General features: G+C 34.7%; 1 protein-coding gene across 1 annotated transcript; it reads right to left on the bottom strand.

Annotated features, from left to right (window-relative positions):
• Positions 1 to 7,635: 7,635 nt before the first annotated feature.
• On the bottom strand, positions 7,636 to 19,666 carry LOC132555963 (mediator of RNA polymerase II transcription subunit 6-like). The gene is made up of 8 exons (XM_060220349.1): positions 19,601 to 19,666; positions 18,312 to 18,480; positions 17,978 to 18,069; positions 17,197 to 17,279; positions 16,874 to 16,913; positions 16,368 to 16,436; positions 15,679 to 15,822; positions 7,636 to 8,615 (listed from the first exon to the last, which is right to left on the bottom strand). Exons 1-8 carry the CDS (start codon positions 19,608 to 19,610, stop codon positions 8,494 to 8,496), a joined length of 729 nt encoding a protein of 242 aa, XP_060076332.1. The 5' UTR covers positions 19,611 to 19,666; the 3' UTR covers positions 7,636 to 8,493.
• Positions 19,667 to 21,098: the final 1,432 nt, after the last annotated feature.

Here is a 21,098-nt window from a genome sequence, read left to right as displayed (position 1 = left end):
ATCGTTCGATTTTTTTACAAACGAAGTTGTCATTGAACCAGCGAGACGAATCTGATATGGAATAAATAGACCAAAATCAACTAACAAATCGATAGAGATTGAGAGTTTTACTGCTGTCACGAGTACACGTATAGATACTGTCATTCCCATCGTAACGTGTCCCTCAGCGAATAGACGAAATAGCGATGGAGAAACTTGTATCCGTATGGGGGATTCCGTCATCTCTCAAATCTCCTCCATTTTTTATCAAAATATTGCACAAAAGACACGTTTAAAATTAGACACACTGTAGCCAAACTATGAATTAAAAATTAGCACGGTACAAGTACAGTGAGACTCTCAGTGGTATCGAGATTATGGTCCAAAATAGTTTGCAATGTACCAAAAAGGAAATGATTTGGGATGAAGAAAACAGGGGTTATCAACACCATGACATATTGATGAATGGTGACGATGCAGAAATGGAATTTAATTAAACTGGGAACAATTTACATAACGCTACTGTCAAACCAATATGCGGAAACTGCTATGTAAGTTATATACATATATATTAAGGGCGGTGTAGATTTCATGTGGTCGGATTTTTTCTGTGGTATGAATCTGTCTATCAGATTTCAACCCTGAGGCCAGTACAACAATGTCAGTAGCTTCCTTTGTCGAAAATAAATAAAACTAAATTTAAAATTAACAAAACTTGAAAGAACAAAGGCGATTTTTTATAGGTTTTAGTGTAGTGAACAATTGTTCAGTTACATATCTGTGCCTTGATCGATAAAGTCAAAATGTTCATGAAGTTTTAAAACAAACATTGTAGTATTTTGCACAATGACATAATTTTTTGTAAAGTTCTACTTTTTCCGTTTTCTCTAAACACACTTTCAACTATTAAGTTAAGATTAGCTTTAATGTACTGCGGATCAGTATATATCTTTTTTGTTGTTGTTGTTGTGTGTTTAACTAGTTTTACTCTCATTTCTATAAATATGCTTGTACACAACAGAGCATACATATACCCAGAAAAACCACACAATATGTTAAAGCGAAACGCAATTTTGATGAAACCACAATTTTAAGTGGTCCGGTACTAGGTAGACTCATCATACTAATTTCTTTCTCACGAGACGATGGTTTATGACGTAATAATAACAGAACTAATCAAGTTATGAAATGTATCGTTAATGGCTGGTCTTCCTGGTGCTTATATAATTACACCTATTGACACAGACATTGTCTATTGGTACTATATAACACTGGAGGTTTTAATGTTCAACATTTAACAAAGGAATATATTAAAACCTCTCATCTCAATATAAATTAGATTTTAAAAAAAATGTTATCCATTTTCTGACATGCCGTGACTGTGGTATGATCTATATCACCCAACAGATTGCATCTTTTTTTTTTGAAATATTTACGCACGTTATTTTAGGAATGTATGTTGTCATTGCAGTTTTTTTAATAACAAAAAGTACAAACGTGACACGTGTCCAAAGCTAGCTGGTTTTCGTGCACGGTTAAGTCAGTGTGAATTGTAAGCGATAATTAAGTGACATAGTGTGAAGTCTAGCGATAACATTCCGTCAGTGTGACAGACGAAGAGTGAGGTGGAAGGTTGGAGATGACAAAGCAACAACATGATGTTTTCAACTCGGTGTTAGTTTCAACTAATGTCAATTTCCATCGGCGATTCTGACACCATGTTTTATTGCAATCTAGAGTGTTCCGACTATCGACATGGGATCACAAGTGAATTTCATTTAAGTCAAATATAAAAAGTATTATGATAAAAAATTTGGACAAATGTCAATTAAAACGGATACATGGATATTGAAATATAAAAGCGACATTCAAAAGATGTTACTGAAGTCGATTAATTTGGCGTCACAGCATACTGACGATAGTGATTTCCTCAACAGACAACTTGAATCACATCACACATACATTATGATATGGGACGGGAAAACAAGCTCTTTGTAGTGTGATTGATGAAGAAGAATGTTGTCCTTTTATCAGAATTTACTGACCTTTTTTTTACCAAACATGACGAGAGAAGTTTTAGGCCGGTGAGATATAGCTTTCCTGAGTGTGAATAGTGGATCTATGTCTTATTATCTGGGTAACGATCATTTTAACTTGAATTACGAATCTAAAGACTCCCGGTGTCGTCGCCGGGCACTGGTTAGATAAAATCCCGACATCCTCATGATTACATCATTGTTATCATAACATTTCGACTATCACTTTTAAATATTTCAATCAAAACATTTTTATCTGAGGAAAGATCGGCGCCAAATCCCTGGTTTAGATGTAGTATCTTATCAAGTGTAGCCCTCCTATACTTTTACTGTCAAAACAAGTTTATTTTACCATCCAAGATTTACAGCGTTAAAAACTATTGTTTAAACACACAGCCACATCAAGGAACGACGACCAAGTCGTTTTTACACAACAGGTTATGTTCAAAACAAAGTAGCCAGCCGGCGGGTATGTAAGTCAGTTGATCGATTTTTCTCCATTTTTTTTAACCACTTCAAGACAAGTCGTAAGCTTATACAAGTAACAGACGATTTTAGATAGGCAAGTTATGCGACTCAAGTTAGATTTTATATACATAGTATAGTCCATGGCCAGAGTTCAGGCAGGGGACACAAGGTAATTTTATTGTAGGTAAATCTAACTTTATCAAATTCATTTAAAATAGGTCAGTAATGTAACTGGGGTGTGCTGAAGAAGAGACGTAAAAAGCACTATATAAATTTATCAACAATTCTGTAAGTATCTGAATTCAAATATCAAGATAACCTATTCATCTGTTTTATAAACATCCTTAAAATATACTTGGAATCGTGTCCCTACTAAAACCATGGATAATACCTTATAGATCTGTGCTGGAACAATACATCTTTCATTCCTGAAGGTATCTCTCAGATAAAGACAAATAAAATAACCTTCATACAGTACGTTTGTATTGTTCTGTGATAAAACAAGGGTGAAGGAACATCCTGACCTGTAAGAAATCCTTTGTTATCAGACATTGATGTACAAAGGGGCGTGACAGACAAAACCTAACACCAGAGTAAAGTACAAGGAAAACGAAACTAGACACCGTATAGAAAACATTATCACTCCAGAACTTAAATGTAAAGACACCAGAGGAGATAAGACTTTGTCCTTCATCTCTGCCTGTTGCCAAGTTTATCATCAATAACGAAACCGTACACAACTGGCCTCAATAATGTTGATGGGAACTTCACAGTCTGTTTATGTTTACAAACATTTCAAGGATAATAAATAAGATGTAAGCATAAACATTTTAAAGCCACATAACCCGTATTTATAACTATCATATATCATAGGAGTACAGCAAGAAGAAATTTTAGGTCCGTATCAATTTTGCGTTTATCATCATAATCATCATCATCATCATTGCTCTTTAGCATGATAACAGATGTATGTGCACGTTCATTGAGCAATGACAACCACAGCATATTTGTAGTACATAGAGAAATGATAAAACCTATATATTGTAATTCATGAGACAAAAACTGCTGTATGTTTTGTAGTTTGTAGACAGATAACAACAGTGTATGTTGTAGTTCATTGAGAGACGACAACAGTGTATGTTGTAGTTCATTGAATGATGACAACAGTGTATGTTAAAGTTCATTGAGAGACGACAACAGTGTATGTTGTAGTTCATTGAGAGACGACAACAGTGTATGTTGTAGTTCATTGACTGATGACAACAGTGTATGTTGTAGTTCATTGAATGATGACAACAGTGTATGTTGTAGTTCATTGAGAGATGACAACAGTGTATGTTGTAGTTCATTGAATGATGACAACAGTGTATGTTGTAGTTCATTGAATGATGACAACAGTGTATGTTGTAGTTCATTGAGAGACGACAACAGTGTATGTTGTAGTTCATTGAGAGACGACAACAGTGTATGTTGTAGTTCATTGACTGATGACAACAGTGTATGTTGTAGTTCATTGAATGATGACAACAGTGTATGTTGTAGTTCATTGAATGATGACAACAGTGTATGTTGTAGTTCATTGAATGATGACAACAGTGTATGTTGTAGTTCATTGACTGATGACAACAGTGTATGTTGTAGTTCATTGAATGATGACAACAGTGTATGTTGTAGTTCATTGAGAGACGACAACAGTGTATGTTGTAGTTCATTGAGAGACGACAACAGTGTATGTTGTAGTTCATTGAATGATGACAACAGTGTATGTTGTAGTTCATTGAGAGACGACAACAGTGTATGTTAAAGTTCATTGAGAGACGACAACAGTGTATGTTGTAGTTCATTGAGAGACGACAACAGTGTATGTTGTAGTTCATTGAGAGACGACAACAGTGTATGTTAAAGTTCATTGAGAGACGACAACAGTGTATGTTGTAGTTCATTGAATGATGACAACAGTGTATGTTGTAGTTCATTGAGAGACGACAACAGTGTATGTTGTAGTTCATTGACTGATGACAACAGTGTATGTTGTAGTTCATTGACTGATGACAACAGTGTATGTTGTAGTTCATTGAATGATGACAACAGTGTATGTTGTAGTTCATTGAATGATGACAACAGTGTATGTTGTAGTTCATTGAATGATGACAACAGTGTATGTTGTAGTTTATTGACTGATGACAACAGTGTATGTTGTAGTTCATTGAGAGACGACAATAGTGTATGTTGTAGTTCATTGAATGATGACAAAAGTGTATGTTGTAGTTCATTGAATGATGACAACAGTGTATGTTGTAGTTCATTGAATGATGACAAGTGTATGTTGTAGTTCATTGAATGATGACAACAGTGTATGTTGTAGTTCATTGAGAGACGACAACAGTGTATGTTGTAGTTCATTGAGAGATGACAACAGTGTATGTTGTAGTTCATTGAGAGACGACAACAGTGTATGTTGTAGTTCATTGAATGATGACAAGTGTATGTTGTAGTTCATTGAATGATGACAACAGTGTATGTTGTAGTTCATTGACTGATGACAACAGTGTATGGTGTAGTTCATTGAATGATGACAAGTGTATGTTGTAGTTCATTGAATGATGACAAGTGTATGTTGTAGTTCATTGAATGATGACAACAGTGTATGTTGTAGTTCATTGACTGATGACAACAGTGTATGTTGTAGTTCATTGAATGATGACAAGTGTATGTTGTAGTTCATTGAATGATGACAAGTGTATGTTGTAGTTCATTGAATGATGACAAGTGTATGTTGTAGTTTATTGACTGATGACAACAGTGTATGTTGTAGTTCATTGAGAGACGACAACAGTGTATGTTAAAGTTCATTGAGAGACGACAACAGTGTATGTTGTAGTTCATTGACTGATGACAACAGTGTATGTTGTAGTTCATTGACTGATGACAACAGTGTATGTTGTAGTTCATTGAATGATGACAACTGTGATGAGTTCAACTGATGACAACAGTGTATGTTGTAGTTCATTGAATGATGACAAGTGTATGTTGTAGTTTATTGACTGATGACAACAGTGTATGTTGTAGTTCATTGAATGATGACAAGTGTATGTTGTAGTTTATTGACTGATGACAACAGTGTATGGTGTAGTTCATTGAATGATGACAAGTGTATGTTGTAGTTTATTGACTGATGACAACAGTGTATGGTGTAGTTCATTGAATGATGACAAGTGTATGTTGTAGTTCATTGAATGATGACAAGTGTATGTTGTAGTTTATTGACTGATGACAACAGTGTATGTTGTAGTTCATTGAGAGACGACAACAGTGTATGTTGTAGTTCATTGAATGATGACAAGTGTATGTTGTAGTTCATTGACTGATGACAACAGTGTATGTTGTAGTTCATTGAATGATGACAAGTGTATGTTGTAGTTCATTGAATGATGACAAGTGTATGTTGTAGTTCATTGACTGATGACAACAGTGTATGTTGTAGTTCATTGAATGATGACAAGTGTATGTTGTAGTTCATTGAATGATGACAAGTGTATGTTGTAGTTCATTGAATGATGACAAGTGTATGTTGTAGTTCATTGAATGATGACAACAGTGTATGTTGTAGTTCATTGACTGATGACAACAGTGTATGTTGTAGTTCATTGAATGATGACAAGTGTATGTTGTAGTTTATTGAATGATGACAAGTGTATGTTGTAGTTTATTGACTGATGACAACAGTGTATGTTGTAGTTCATTGAATGATGACAAGTGTATGTTGTAGTTCATTGAATGATGACAAGTGTATGTTGTAGTTCATTGAATGATGACAAGTGTATGTTGTAGTTTATTGACTGATGACAACAGTGTATGTTGTAGTTCATTGAATGATGACAAGTGTATGTTGTAGTTCATTGAATGATGACAAGTGTATGTTGTAGTTTATTGAATGATGACAAGTGTATGTTGTAGTTCATTGAATGATGACAAGTGTATGTTGTAGTTTATTGACTGATGACAACAGTGTATGTTGTAGTTCATTGAATGATGACAAGTGTATGTTGTAGTTCATTGAATGATGACAAGTGTATGTTGTAGTTCATTGAATGATGACAAGTGTATGTTGTAGTTTATTGACTGATGACAACAGTGTATGTTGTAGTTCATTTAATGATGACAAGTGTATGTTGTAGTTCATTGAATGATGACAACAGTGTATGTTGTAGTTCATTGACTGATGACAACAGTGTATGTTGTAGTTCATTGAATGATGACAAGTGTATGTTGTAGTTTATTGACTGATGACAACAGTGTATGTTGTAGTTCATTGACTGATGACAACAGTGTATGTTGTAGTTCATTGAATGATGACAAGTGTATGTTGTAGTTCATTGAATGATGACAAGTGTATGTTGTAGTTTATTGACTGACGACAACAGTGTATGTTGTAGTTCATTGAATGATGACAAGTGTATGTTGTAGTTCATTGACTGATGACAACAGTGTATGTTGTAGTTCATTGAATGATGACAACAGTGTATGTTGTAGTTCATTGACTGATGACAACAGTGTATGTTGTAGTTCATTGAATGATGACAAGTGTATGTTGTAGTTTAATGATGACAACAGTGTATGTTGTAGTTCATTGAATGATGACAACAGTGTATGTTGTAGTTCATTGAATGATGACAACAGTGTATGTTGTAGTTCATTGAGAGATGACAACAGTGTATGTTTTAGTTCATTGACTGATGACAACAGTGTATGTTGTAGTTCATTGAATGATGACAACAGTGTATGTTGTAGTTCATTGAGAGATGACAACAGTGTATGTTGTAGTTATAGTTGTTTGTTTGAATATCAAATTATTCATGAATCAGAAAAGGATATTTTATAGCCATCAGCCAGTAAGAATGATATGACTCTAAGGCTTTATGGTTCTGTAAAAGAAGTCCTTTGAATGAAATTGTGAAAGAAGGAAAAATATTTCACAATGGATATTTTCTTACTGGTACTTTATGTTATGTAAGCTAAAAGCCATGAAAATATCAACGAAGTGCTAATAAATCTTAATTCTGATTTCAAAATGAGCTTCAAATCCAATCAGTTGCTACATGGATCAGGAGTGTTTTCTGATTACCATTTCAAAAAACAAGAGAACAAAAAACAGTTTTAATATTTTAATACATTTCTATCATTAATCTTTTGAATGCTGTTATTGTTTTATTTTTTTCTCTGGACATCTGCCAATAAAACGACTAAATTTAAAATGACACCACATCCAAATGCATTGTCAGCCTCATAAAGAATTCTGTTTCATTTTAATTCATATAACAGCTGAATAGCAAATTTTTCACATCATTAGATATGAAAATCATCAGTTTTAAAAAAAATCATCTTCATTATACATAAAATGTATTTATACAATTTTTTCAAATTTGAAAACACCAATTTGATGAAAACTTTCAAATAATCAAATCAAAATTTGAAAATCAGTATTGTGAAAAAATTCCCCGCCTAAAATAAAACCCACAACAAATAATGAATCACCAACATAAAATCATTGGTACAGATCTTTTCTCCTGATATTCCCAGCTTCTGCATCACATAGAGAAAACAGAAATGTATTTCAGTAATTCATATCATGGCAGGTGTAGATTTCAGGATGTCCGTTACATTGTCACTCATTAGGATTTCCGCCTCACAGACTTAAGCTAGATTACAATAACGTACCAGCACCTGTTTCACAACAAGAGCTTGTCTGGCTGTTCGGGTGCCTGCATAAACACATAGGTATCAAATAGGAGCTTGTATTCTAGGTATGAGATATTCATACCTTACCTCCGTGCTATTTTCATGTATCCGTTTCTGAAGTTGATAAACACTATGCCGTTCACATTTCACTGTTTCATGAAAATATGTATAACACATAGTTTTGATATCAGCATACAATTTGAACCTCAGAATTTCTGCCCCACCTGCATGTTTAGAATATTGTCAACACCTGAATGTGAACACCTGTTAGCTATCTGATAAGTTTAGCTTTTTTCTCAGGTGGGGGTTTGATAACATTAGATGTTTTTTCTTCTGTCTTTTCTTGTTTGATTTCCTGTTTCACTGTTACAGTATCAGGTTTGGGGGCTTCCTCTGTAAATACAAAACAAAATAGCTGTCAAAATGAACTATTGACTCATCACACGATCATATTTGTCAACGTAGACCTCACTTTGGGAGACAGATAAACAGAATGCTGTTGGTCAAACGGAGGCCATATCAAGTAAATACAATCACATATTCTGACTAAACATCAGTAAGATAAACCTTGTGATTAATAGTCTGAGATTCTAAGAATATTTTGAGGGACATGTAGTACATTTCACAAAATACTGAAACCTTGTTCATTCAAATATCATGCTCTCATTCCAATCCCACCAAAAAGACAAAATATTGAACTGTCTTCTCCCTAACCCCTGTCCTGTCTGACCAATATGAGATTGGCCATATAAGTTAGATTAGAAAGGTTAATCCGATTCAAATCAAAGGTTTCATATAAAACAGGTTTCATCTTAACAGATAAAAAACACACTCCAAGGATAATTTAGAAAGATTTTGTCAAGAGACAAACCCTCCATTCAAGCTCCTTCTGAGAGAGAAACCCCTTGACTAGAGACTCTCTCAAGAGACAAACCCTCCAAAGGAGCTCCTACCAAGAGAGAAACCCTCCACTAGAGACTCTCTCAAGAGACAAACCCTCCACTGGAGCTCCTACCAAGTGAGAAACCCTCCACTAGAGACTCTCTCAAGAGACAAACCCTCCACTGGAGCTCCTACCAAGTGAGAAACCCTCAACTAGAGACTCTCTCAAGAGACAAACCCTCCAATGGAGCTCCTCTATAGAATGAAACCCTTGACTAGAACCCATCCCAAGACAGAGACCTACAACTAATGCCCCTCCTGAGACAGAAACCATCAACTTGAGCCCCTAATGAGATAAAAACCCTGAACTTGAGCCCCTACTGAGTGAGAGACCTACCACTAGAGCCTCTCCTGAGTAAGAGACCTACGACTAAAGCCTCTCCTGAGTGAGAGACCTACGACTAGAGTCCCTTCTGAGTGAGAGACCTACGACTAGAGTCCCTTCTGAGTGAGAGACCTACGACTAGAGTCCCTTCTGAGTAAGAGACCTACGACTAGAGCCTCTCCTGAGTAAGAGACCTACGACTAGAGCCTCTCCTGAGTAAGAGACCTACGACTAGAGCCTCTCCTGAGTAAGAGACCTACGACTAGAGTCCCTTCTGAGTAAGAGACCTACGACTAGAGCCTCTCCTGAGTAAGAGACCTACGACTAGAGCCTCTCCTGAGTGAGAGACCTACGACTAGAGTCCCTTCTGAGTAAGAGACCTACGACTAGAGTCCCTTCTGAGTGAGAGACCTACGACTAGAGTCCCTTCTGAGTGAGAGACCTATGACTAGAGTCCCTTCTGAGTGAGAGACCTACGACTAGAGTCCCTTCTGAGTAAGAGACCTACGACTAGAGCCTCTCCTGAGTAAGAGACCTACGAGTAGAGTCCCTTCTGAGTGAGAGACCTACGACTAGAGTCCCTTCTGAGTAAGAGACCTACGACTAGAGTCCCTTCTGAGTGAGAGACCTACGACTAGAGCCTCTCCTGAGTGAGAGACCTACTACTAGAGCCTCTCCTGAGTGAGAGACCTACGACTAGAGTCCCTTCTGAGTGACAGACCTAAGACTAGAGTCCCTTCTGAGTGACAGACCTATGACTAGAGTCCCTTCTGAGTGACAGACCTACGACTAGAGCCTCTCCTGAGTGAGAGACCTACGACTAGAGCCTCTCCTGAGTGAGAGACCTACGACTAGAGTCCCTTCTGAGTGAGAGACCTACGACTAGAGCCTCTCCTGAGTATGAGACCTACGACTAGAGCCTCTCCTGAGTAAGAGACCTACGACTAGAGTCCCTTCTGAGTGAGAGACCTACGACTAGAGCCTCTCCTGAGTGAGAGACCTATGACTAGAGCCTCTCCTGAGTGAGAGACCTACGACTAGAGCCTCTCCTGAGTAAGAGACCTATGACTAGAGTCCCTTCTGAGTGAGAGACCTACTACTTGAGCTCCACCTGAGTATGACCCTTTTTTCAAATCAAACTACAAAAGAGTCACTTGTATGTTAATACAAGAAAAGTTTATTATGTGTGTAATGGAATTTTTCTGGTGTATAAAACATGTATACCAGAGTGGATTAGAAACATGTTATGATCTTGTGACTAATTTTTAGGTGTGTATTGTACAGATGATACATCTTTTATCTTATAAGATGGCTTGAAGGTGGAGCTGGGTGTTCAGATTTAACAAAGACTTGACATGGAGTGCTGATATTACAGCTTGAACTATGGACATCTTACTTATTCATTGTAATCTATAATCAGAACCGAGAAAGACAAACATAGAATTATAATTCTGAATGGTACATTAAGAGATGTGAGTGCATTTGTTTAAAACACACATGTATCTGAATTGTAATTACTTTGTAAGTGTGAAATTTTTCCTGACAGAAGTAAAATAAAGGACATACAAATGTTACACTTCTTTACCTGTATATAGAACACCAGTGTGTAAATACATTTATCAAAAAAAACTTGAGGAAAACATAGATTTAAGCATAAACACTTTTATTTCTGAATCTATATAGAACAGAACACCTGTATATACAGAACACCTCTATAAAAAGAACACCTGTATATACAGTTCACCTGTATATACAGAACACCTTTATATATAGAACACCTGTATATACAAAACACCTCTATAAATAGAACACATCTTCATACAGAACACAATTTCATATAGAACAACTGAGTATATATAAAGCAAAACATATGTATATGTAGGACATCTGTATATACTGAACATCTGTATATACAGAACACCATTTTATATAGAACAACTGAGTATATATTAAGTAAAACATATGTATATGTAGAACATCTGTATATACTGAACATCTGTATAAACTGAACATCTGTATACTGAACACCTGTATATACTGAACACCTCTATATATAGAACAACTGAGTATATATAAAGTAAAACATATGTATATGTAGAACATCTGTACATACTGAACACCTCTTTATATAGAACAACTGAGTATATATAAAGTAAAACATATGTACATGTAGAACACCTGTACATACTGAACACCTCTTTATATAGAACAACTGAGTATATATAAAGTAAAACATATGTATATGTAGAACATCTGTATATACTGAACACCTCTTTATATAGAACAACTGAGTATATATAAAGTAAAACATATGTATATGTAGAACATCTGTATATACTGAACACCTCTTTATATAGAACAACTGAGTATATATAAAGTAAAACATATGTATATGTAGAACATCTGTACATACTGAACACCTGTTTATATAGAATAACTGAGTATATATAAAGTAAAACATATGTATATGTAGAACACCTGTACATACTGAACACCTCTTTATATAGAACAACTGAGTATATATAGAGTAAAAAATATGTATATGTAGAACATCTGTATATACTGAACACCTCTTTACATAGAACAACTGAGTATATATAAAGTAAAACATATGTATATGTAGAACATCTGTATATACTGAACACCTCTTTATATAGAGCAACTGAGTATATCCAGAGTATATGTAGAGTATAAATAGAGTAGAACATCTGTATTTAAAGAACACTTGTAATATATAGAACACCTGTATATACAGAACACCTGTACATAAAGAATACCTATATATAAGGAACACCTGTGATATATAGAACACCTTTAAATATAGAACATCTTTGCATAGAGAACACTTGTATATAATGAACACTTGTAATATATTGAACATCTGTATATAATGAACACCTATAATATATAGAACATTTGTATATAACAAACACCTGTAATATAGAGAACACCTTACAGTCCATAACACTGTCCCCTACAGTCCGAAACACTGTCCCCTACAGTCCGTAACACTGTCCCCTACAGTCCGTAACACTGTCCCCTACAGTCCATAACACTGTCTCCTACAGTCCGTAACACTGTCCCCTTCAGTCTGTAACACTGTCCCCTACAGTCCGTAACACTGTCCCCTACAGTCCGTAACACTGTCTACTACAGTCCATAACACTGTCTCCTACAGTCTGTAACACTGTCCCCTACAGTCCGTAACACGGTCTCCTACAGTCTGTAACACTGTCCCCTACAGTCTGTAACACTGTCCCCTACAGTCCGTAACACTGTCTACTACAGTCCATAACACTGTCTCCTACAGTCTGTAACACTGTCCCCTACAGTTCATAACCCTGTCTCCTGCACTCTGTAACACTGTCTCCTACAGTCTGTAACACTGTCCCCTACAGTTCATAACCCTGTCTCCTGCACTCTGTAACACTGTCTCCTACAGTCTGTAACACTGTCCCCTACAGTCTGTAAAACTGTCCCCTACAGTCTGTAAAACTGTCCCCTACAATCCGTAACACTGTCTCCTACAGTCTGTAACACTGTCCCCTACAGTCCGTAACACGGTCTCCTACAGTCTGTAACACTGTCCCCTACAGTCTGTAACACTGTCCCCTACAGTCTAACACTGTCCCCTACAGTCCATAACCCTGTCTCCTACAGTCTGTAACACTGTCCCCTACAGTCTGTAACACTGTCTCCTACAGTCTGTAACACTTTCTCCTACAGTCTGTAACACTGTCCCCTACAGTCTCTAACACTGTCCCCTACAGTCCATATTGTGACCTGTGTATATTTAACATGTTAATTTGATACGGTAACAGTTAAAAATGTCACATCAGGCCAATGAAGATTTCTAACTATAAAATGCAAGTACATGTTTCTATTACACTTTTACAGCTGGGGGTATCTCCCAGTACCTAGCTGTAAGCAACATACTGTCTACAGACTCAAAGCACATCTTTGGATCTGCATTAAACAGCACAAATAGTTTAACATACATCATAAATAAATATCTATATATAATATTAATGTACATCTTTATTTTTTCTTATTTGATTAATTCCTTTTTTCAGTTGATCAGATTTTTTAGTACCTTAACAGTCATCTGACTATAAAAATCTACGGTATATATGACAAAGGCCCAAAAGGCATAGATTGAAGTCATTGCCAGTTCACAAAAACATTTTCTGTAAACTTGAAATCCTGCTTCCTTATAAATGCTACTACACAAATACCATGACCAGGACCTATTGCTTGTTGAAAGAAGAAATTTTAAGATTGGAACATATTTGACCCCAGAGACCTTCAAAGTAGGTCAAGGTCAGTGATTTAAATACATTTTGTAGCCATTCATCCAATTATGTTAAAGAACAGATATCAACCGCCTGGGCCTTATGGTAATTGAGAAGATGCTTTTTAAAGATTTCAACACATTTACCATAGTGACCTTAAAAGTGGGTCAATGTCGGTCATATGAATAAATTTGGTATCCCTTCACCCAGCATGCTACAGGCCAAACATCTGCATCCTAGGCCATTTGGTTAATGAGAAGAAGTTGTGAAAAGATTTTAACACATTTGACTCATGTAACCTTGAGGTGGGTGTCAAGGTCAATTAAGTGAACATACTTGCATTGGTAATCCTTCATACAAGCATGCTACATGACCAATATCAGCACCCTGGGCATTTTGGTTATTGAGATGAAGTTGTTTAAAGATTTCAACATATTTGACCCTGTGACCTTGACATATCAGCACCCTGGGCTTTTTGGTCATTAAGAAGTGTGAATGGAAAGTTTATGCACAGAAAATGGTGCATGGCGGATGGGGCATGGCCAGAAAACATACTGTATAATGCACTTTACAAGGATCATCGAGATATTTCATTCATGTGTTATTAGTTGATGAATTTACAAACTGTAATCAATGAGGTTAGAAATTACAAGAATCAAGGCAGGGAGAGTTTCCTCCCTTGTAAATTGATTAAAACAGTACCAAGTCTAAGGAAAGTAACCCTTAGAGCAAGTTGAAAGTATAGTGAATAAAATAATTGTCAGGCAAGTTAAGTCTTACAAAATGATAAAACTTTAATGCAAATTGTTTTCTGACCATTGATACCAAATTGATCTTTCTTATCAACTGTTCACATGGATGCTCAAGACCATCCAAGGATGCTTAACACCAAACAGATAAAATCCAGGCATTCCTACAGAAGAAGAAAGATTTTTAAAATCTTGCTTTTCCTCTTTTGTACCCTGCACATAAGGCCCTTGGGGGCAGAGAACCACCATTTATACAAACCTGGTTCTTTCTCCCCAAAGGATACTTCTGACCAAACTTGGTCAAAATATGGTCAATCATTTATTATTAGAAATGATTTTTAGGATGATGGATGCCGCGGTACGACATAAACTCACAATCCTTTTGACGGGGATAGCTAACACTTAGTTCTATATGAAATAGCAGTACCAAGGTGCATACAGCCTTAAGCTCTATATTGATAGAACCTATTTCATTTCTGCACCTTTTAACCAACAAATTTTCTCTGAAGATATTTTTAAATATTTTTCTTTTATTAAATCTTTGAAAATATTTAACCTTGGTGATTTTTTAATAACATAAAACATTACATTGGAAAACATGAAATATCTCTTTCTGTTAATTTGATTGTCCATAGGCAGATTTGAATCCAGTAAAATTTCAGGCTTTTTTTTCAAGGGAGGTAATGCAATGAGATAATTTTATCATAACATGAATGTAACAAGAGAAAATTTCAAAATGATCTATTCATGTTTTGAAATGGATTTTATTTCAATGTTTGAAGACCTATTTACATATTTTTATTCATTTAAATAGATATTATGTTGTATTTTTGTGGTAAATTTCTCTTAAAATAATCAAATAAAATACTCTTCAACACTTGCATAAATTTTTTTTTTTTAAGTTACGATATATTATAATTTAGATAATGGACTTTTGTTGCTAATATTTCCATCAATTCAGAGAAGATGAAGACGTGTTTTAAATACACTAAGGAAAGTTCAAGTCCAAAGACACCTTGTTATTAGTTCATGTTCAGTCTAGTATATAATAGATCATGAATGATTTTGTGTACAATAGTACCTGACCTTTAACCTTTGAGGGCTTGTCTGGAGGTAAGATGGACTTTGTACACTGATAACAAGCCTACCTTTAATCTCTGTGGGCTGGGTTGGGGGTATGAACTTGGGAGGAAATTTTTTGGACAATTCTCCGAGTAGGAGGTCTACTCTCTGCCTTTGGAACATAGAGCTTGGCTCTTCTTTCTTTTTCTTTTCTTTTGAATCCTTTTTGTCTGGAATATCAAAATAACTGGTAATTAGGTCTGAATGATGGAAGGGAGATAACCTATAAATTATCCCTTACTCATGTAAAAAAAATTATATTTTATGATGATTGTTCTAACTTAACCATCAATATAGTATGTTGTACAATCTTCAATCATTATTTATTTATTTCAGTAATCTGTACTTTTACAAACATTCATTGTGGCAGCTGTAACATCTTTTTTAAGATACAGAACAAATCTATACAAATTCTGTATCTTTTAAAACTGTTGTCAGCATGAAATTATCTTTCAGAGGACAAAAAAATTGATGGCGACGCCTCTGGCCAATTTGGAATCTAACGCCTGTACTGATATTGTTAGATTGATAAAATTACAAAGTAAATATTACAAGTAAGTTTTTGTGTCAGATTCGGGTGTATAATTTCCATAAGGACATGAGCAGATACTTCTGTATGAGAAAACAACACCTAACCAAATACTATTATTTTTGGAATACTTTATCCAATAACAGTTTTCAGTCTATCTATAAATAACTACAATGTTAATCCTACCTGAAGCTTCTTGATCTTTGAACTCCCACCAATAGCCTTTGCTAGGATGGTATTTAGAGAAGGACTGGGCTGTAAGAAATTATATTTGATTAAATATCACTTCAACATAGTATGAAAATTGAAAATCTGATATTGTTGAAACTGTCCTGACGATGAATTCTGTGATCAAATCAACTTCCCAAATTAGATAGGAATCAATATAACTGTGACATGGTAAAAATCCACACAACCACAAAATAAACTTAGGCTTTCTTCATTTCTTTCACACCATTGTAAATAACTGGAACCCAAATTAATCATTACTTGTTCCATGATCAATGTACATTTATTTTCATGGGTCCTTTTAAACATTATTGTGAAAACAATGGGTGCCACACTGTAAAATTTCAGTATTTCCAGAAATTCTACAAATCCCATCAAAATTTAAAACTGAAAGTGGTGTGTCATTTAAAAGCTTTAATAACAATTTCATGAAATCCTAATCAATGTTTCAGTTTAAACCTTACCTTCATCAAATGCTGATTTCAAGTTAGACAATGTATTAAGCTGAAATGGGAAAGTAAAAAACGCTAAGAAATACTGACATCACTGACTTTGTCAAGAAAAATTATTGATATCTTATCGTTAAATATTTATATACAATTAAAGGTTTTTGAAAATATTGGTGTGTAACTGAAAAGACATGATTACACAATATCAACCAAACGATATCTATGTACCTGTCACAGGTAAAGCCACTATATACAGCAGCAATTAGACATTTTTTTATGATAAGCGTGATGTAAACCCTCACTAATACCCAATAAACATGGTAAGTAAAATGACCTACCAATCGAGAGTTGATGACTGAGGCGAGATCTGGGGCTTGGTATACAACTCCAGCAATAATATAGTAGTCAGCCAGTGGCACCACTGTAGAAAAACAGGAAAGATTTTAGCTATTTGTAAGATATTCTTCCATTCTTACAAACTGTGAAGGTCATTCACATTCATACTCTTATTTATGTAAACAATTACAAAGCAATATGGATGATCTGAATCAGCAAAAAAGACAAAACTCTTCATCGACACTATCATTTTTGAACTTTGATTATTGTGGTACAATGTTTACACTTCAATTTCAACAAGTGACATGGCAGCTAGGTGTTCTTTTTAGTATAAGAAAGGCATCTAAACACACAATCACACAAGTTTGGTAATGACAGAACCTTCCATGAATCAGGTCTTTTTTCCATTCATTTGGGAAAGTGTCTTTTTATTTCATTTTGGGAAGAAAATTGATCAGTTGGAAATGAGGTTTTAAAGAGTTAAATATAAATCTGGAGAAATTTTTGCCATATCATAAAATAAATCAAAGTAAAGATGTGTATGTATAAATGAAGTATGTCACAGTAAAGATGTGTATGTATAAATGAAGTATGTCACAGTAAAGATGTGTATGTATAAATGAAGTATGTCACAGTAAAGTTGTGTATGTTTAAATGAAGTATGTCACAGTAAAGATGTGTATGTTTAAATAAAGTATGTCACAGTAAAGATGTGTATGTTTAAATAAAGTATGTCACAGTAAAGATGTGTATGTTTAAATGAAGTATAAGAGTTATACAAACCATGATTTGGACCATTTCTTTCCTGTTTTCTGACTACATACAAGATTGGTTCCTGGGTATGAAGTAAAATGTATTCCACACCTATCATGTTACTGTTGATAGAGAAAATCAGAATATCTAAAGAGTACAATGTAAGAATTACAATACGAACAATTTATGAATCTTGGCTGTCCTAAACTAAACAGTTATTACAAATCTTTATCAAATTTTCGGTGTTTTTTCCTTTTTGTAGCCTGCTATTGGTCTTACAAACTATAATGGGGTATGCAATTTTTTTTCATAAGGATAGATTATACAGAATACATCACATTTTCTGATCTTAAGAAAAACTTACTTCAATTGATCCAGGCTTAGTCTCTGCATTTTGATGATTTCGTTGTTACATGTGTGATCATAGAAAGGATTACTTCTCTCGCTGAAGTAGTCCATTACATTAGAAGGGTTCAACAATGGAATGAATGTACTGTCATGCCAGCTGATGCCAAGGGCACCAGCGTTCAATTCTGTTTGATAAAAATGAAAGAAAATATATCAGAATGCTTTTGTGAACAAGCTAAGATGTGAATACTGATTTTTTACTAAGTAAATTTATATTCTCTTTGTCTATGTTTTAAACAGAATGTTGCAGAAATTTAAGAATCTATTGGCAACAACTTTGTCGTTTAGACACAATAATTTGTTTTGGTATTTGGTATCTGATCAAGGTCTCAGAACAGTACACAAGACATTGTCCTTTCATTCACTATGTATTAGTTATTATCATGACAGTGTTTGTTTACACTTGTACATATTCTAGCTTTCACTTTATAATCCTTCTGCTTTTCTACTTAGCAAGCTTTTAATTTTGTTTAGTACCCTGTTTTCTTAAACATCTTTGTCGTGATAATAGCTCCTTGGAGATTATGTTTCATGTTATGCTATACAAGACATTAAATAATGTTTCTCGAATCTTTCATGTTCCCGTATAGATTGCAGGCTGTATGGCTATAAAGTACTTTTATAAACACATACACCATAAACAATGTCTGGATTGTTCTAGGGTTGTTTAGATATCAACTGACAGATAACTGTAGACTAATCTTTACATCTAGTGCATTAGGTAGTGGTCTCCGGTAATAGCTTCACTTTTTGTGAATCAGGGTTTTTCCATTCCCTGTGCCTTTTTATCTCATTTTAAAAAGGAAATTAATCAGTTAGAAAGGAAATTTTCTGGAGTATAATATCAATTTTGGGAATCTGGACATATCATGAAATTTAAGGCCTGTCAATACAACCAATACTTTGTATCAGAGACATATAATACGGATCTATATTATACAACTAGTGACGTTTAAGTATGTGTGCGTTTTATTTGCGAAACTTTTTTTCGAATTCGTTGGCATTAATTATTTATTCGTTGCGTTTGACTATCTTATTTCGTTTCGTGAACTCCAGCTTTCATTTGTCCGGGTATTGTTTTGTTAAATTATAAATCAAAGTCATGTATTTTGACTTACCGGGCGCGCGATTTTAAAGAAAATAATTACTGCTGTTGATCAGTCAAATATATATCTAAGCATTTCTATAAGTTTATAACGTATAGCTTATTATATACGACAAAAATCAAATATGTGATATTATTACCCTTCTCCATAGCTGTTTAAACAAAGAGAAGTCCGTAAAACCCGTCTAATTCTATTCTTTCATGGACGACGCCATTTTGTTTGTCACGTGATGAATTGTTAAGGCAGGTTCGATTACGTTGGTCTGCTACTTGAATGTTGACCGTTTCAATAATATTTAGAGCATAAGGAATAGATGCGTTAGTATAAAGGGGATGGCTCTTTACGACATTTATGTACAGATATTAAAATGTCATGTGTTTAAAAATTAGATTAAGTTAATAATAGATAGGACAGATGATATACACATCATATGTAAGGAAAGAAGAATACGCAGTGAAAAATTGGGATCTACAACGTGCAAATATATACAACACAGGCAGGTAAGTGCTAAACTGCGCCAGAAGGAGCACAACACAATACTGATAAAAGAAGAAGAAGAAGAAGAAGAAGAAGAAGAAGAAGAAGAAGAAGAAGAAGAAGAAGAAGAAGAAGAACAACAACAACAACAACAACAACAACAACAAAAACGTATTCACTTTACTTTTAGCTGACCGGGGGCATGAATTATACGCTTCTGGACTCACCAAACGTTAAAAACAAAATACGAGAACAAAACACACAAAAAATGAAACAATAACTAAATAAACAAACTAGAAATAAAAGAAAAAGGAAAACAAATGGAAACCAAAATAAATAAATTTACAAAGAAATAAACGAACATAATCAATCTATTTATTCTAATCGAAAGAAAATACCGAGGCTGTCAACAAAGTCTTATTTCAGTTTCAAATTGGGTAAAAACAAAACCGTTCCGGAAGATTGGTCACGATATCGACACGTAAGTCGTGACGTTGGGAATAAGTCATAGGATATGCGACCATTTAAACACCGTAGACTGGAAGCATAAATGTTGCTATCTGTAAATGGAAAATACACCATAGCTAAAATGAAATTTTATCACACAGCTTTGTAGAACGCAGGATCGACATAAGAGGTGTATGTAGAAGAATCTGTTGTGTCCTTGATGTCCAGTATGTTTGGTATATAACATGTACATGGCTAATAACTTTTTATTACTTATAGAAAATAAATCATCAATCAGTCTAAAAGCGATATTGAAGGATTTGGACTGAAGGTATTTCATACCTGGAGCAGTTTAAGGATGGTACGTCCAGATTTATCACCAAAGCATATATACATACAGTGATTATAGAGAAACACTGATGCTAAATTAAGTTTTATTTCAATGAGCTTTGCTTTTCGTATCTTAATCCAACAAATTCCAAGTTAATGACATTGGTATTAACCTACCACCTGATGACGGTGGGCAGCTCAAACAACTGAAGTATTGAATAGATCACAACTTTATTCTGATGTTTCTCCTTGGTCTCTGGTTACGCCCTTTTGATTTTGGGACTGATCAGAAAAACAAAATTGCTGACAGGCGACAGACTTGGATTTTAACGATAGATGTGTTTTTATTATTATTATTATTATTATGCATTGAAAAGTCTCAG

The sequence above is a fragment of the Ylistrum balloti genome, unplaced genomic scaffold (genome assembly GCF_031769215.1).
Source record: "Ylistrum balloti isolate Yb309-2 unplaced genomic scaffold, AGI_CSIRO_Ybal_v1 Utg370532, whole genome shotgun sequence".
NCBI lineage: Eukaryota > Metazoa > Mollusca > Bivalvia > Pectinida > Pectinidae > Ylistrum > Ylistrum balloti.
Note: the sequence above shows the minus strand (reverse complement) of the source record. Positions and strands in the feature narration are given on the sequence as shown.

Excerpts from the sequence above, each read along its gene's own strand:
- LOC132555963 (XM_060220349.1), bottom strand. Across the intron at positions 18,070-18,311 it reads CTAAGCCTGGATCAATTGAA|TAACATGATAGGTGTGGAAT; the intron begins GTAAGTTTTTCT and ends CTCTATCAACAG. Across the intron at positions 17,280-17,977 it reads AAGAAATGGTCCAAATCATG|TGGTGCCACTGGCTGACTAC; the intron begins GTTTGTATAACT and ends GTTTTTCTACAG.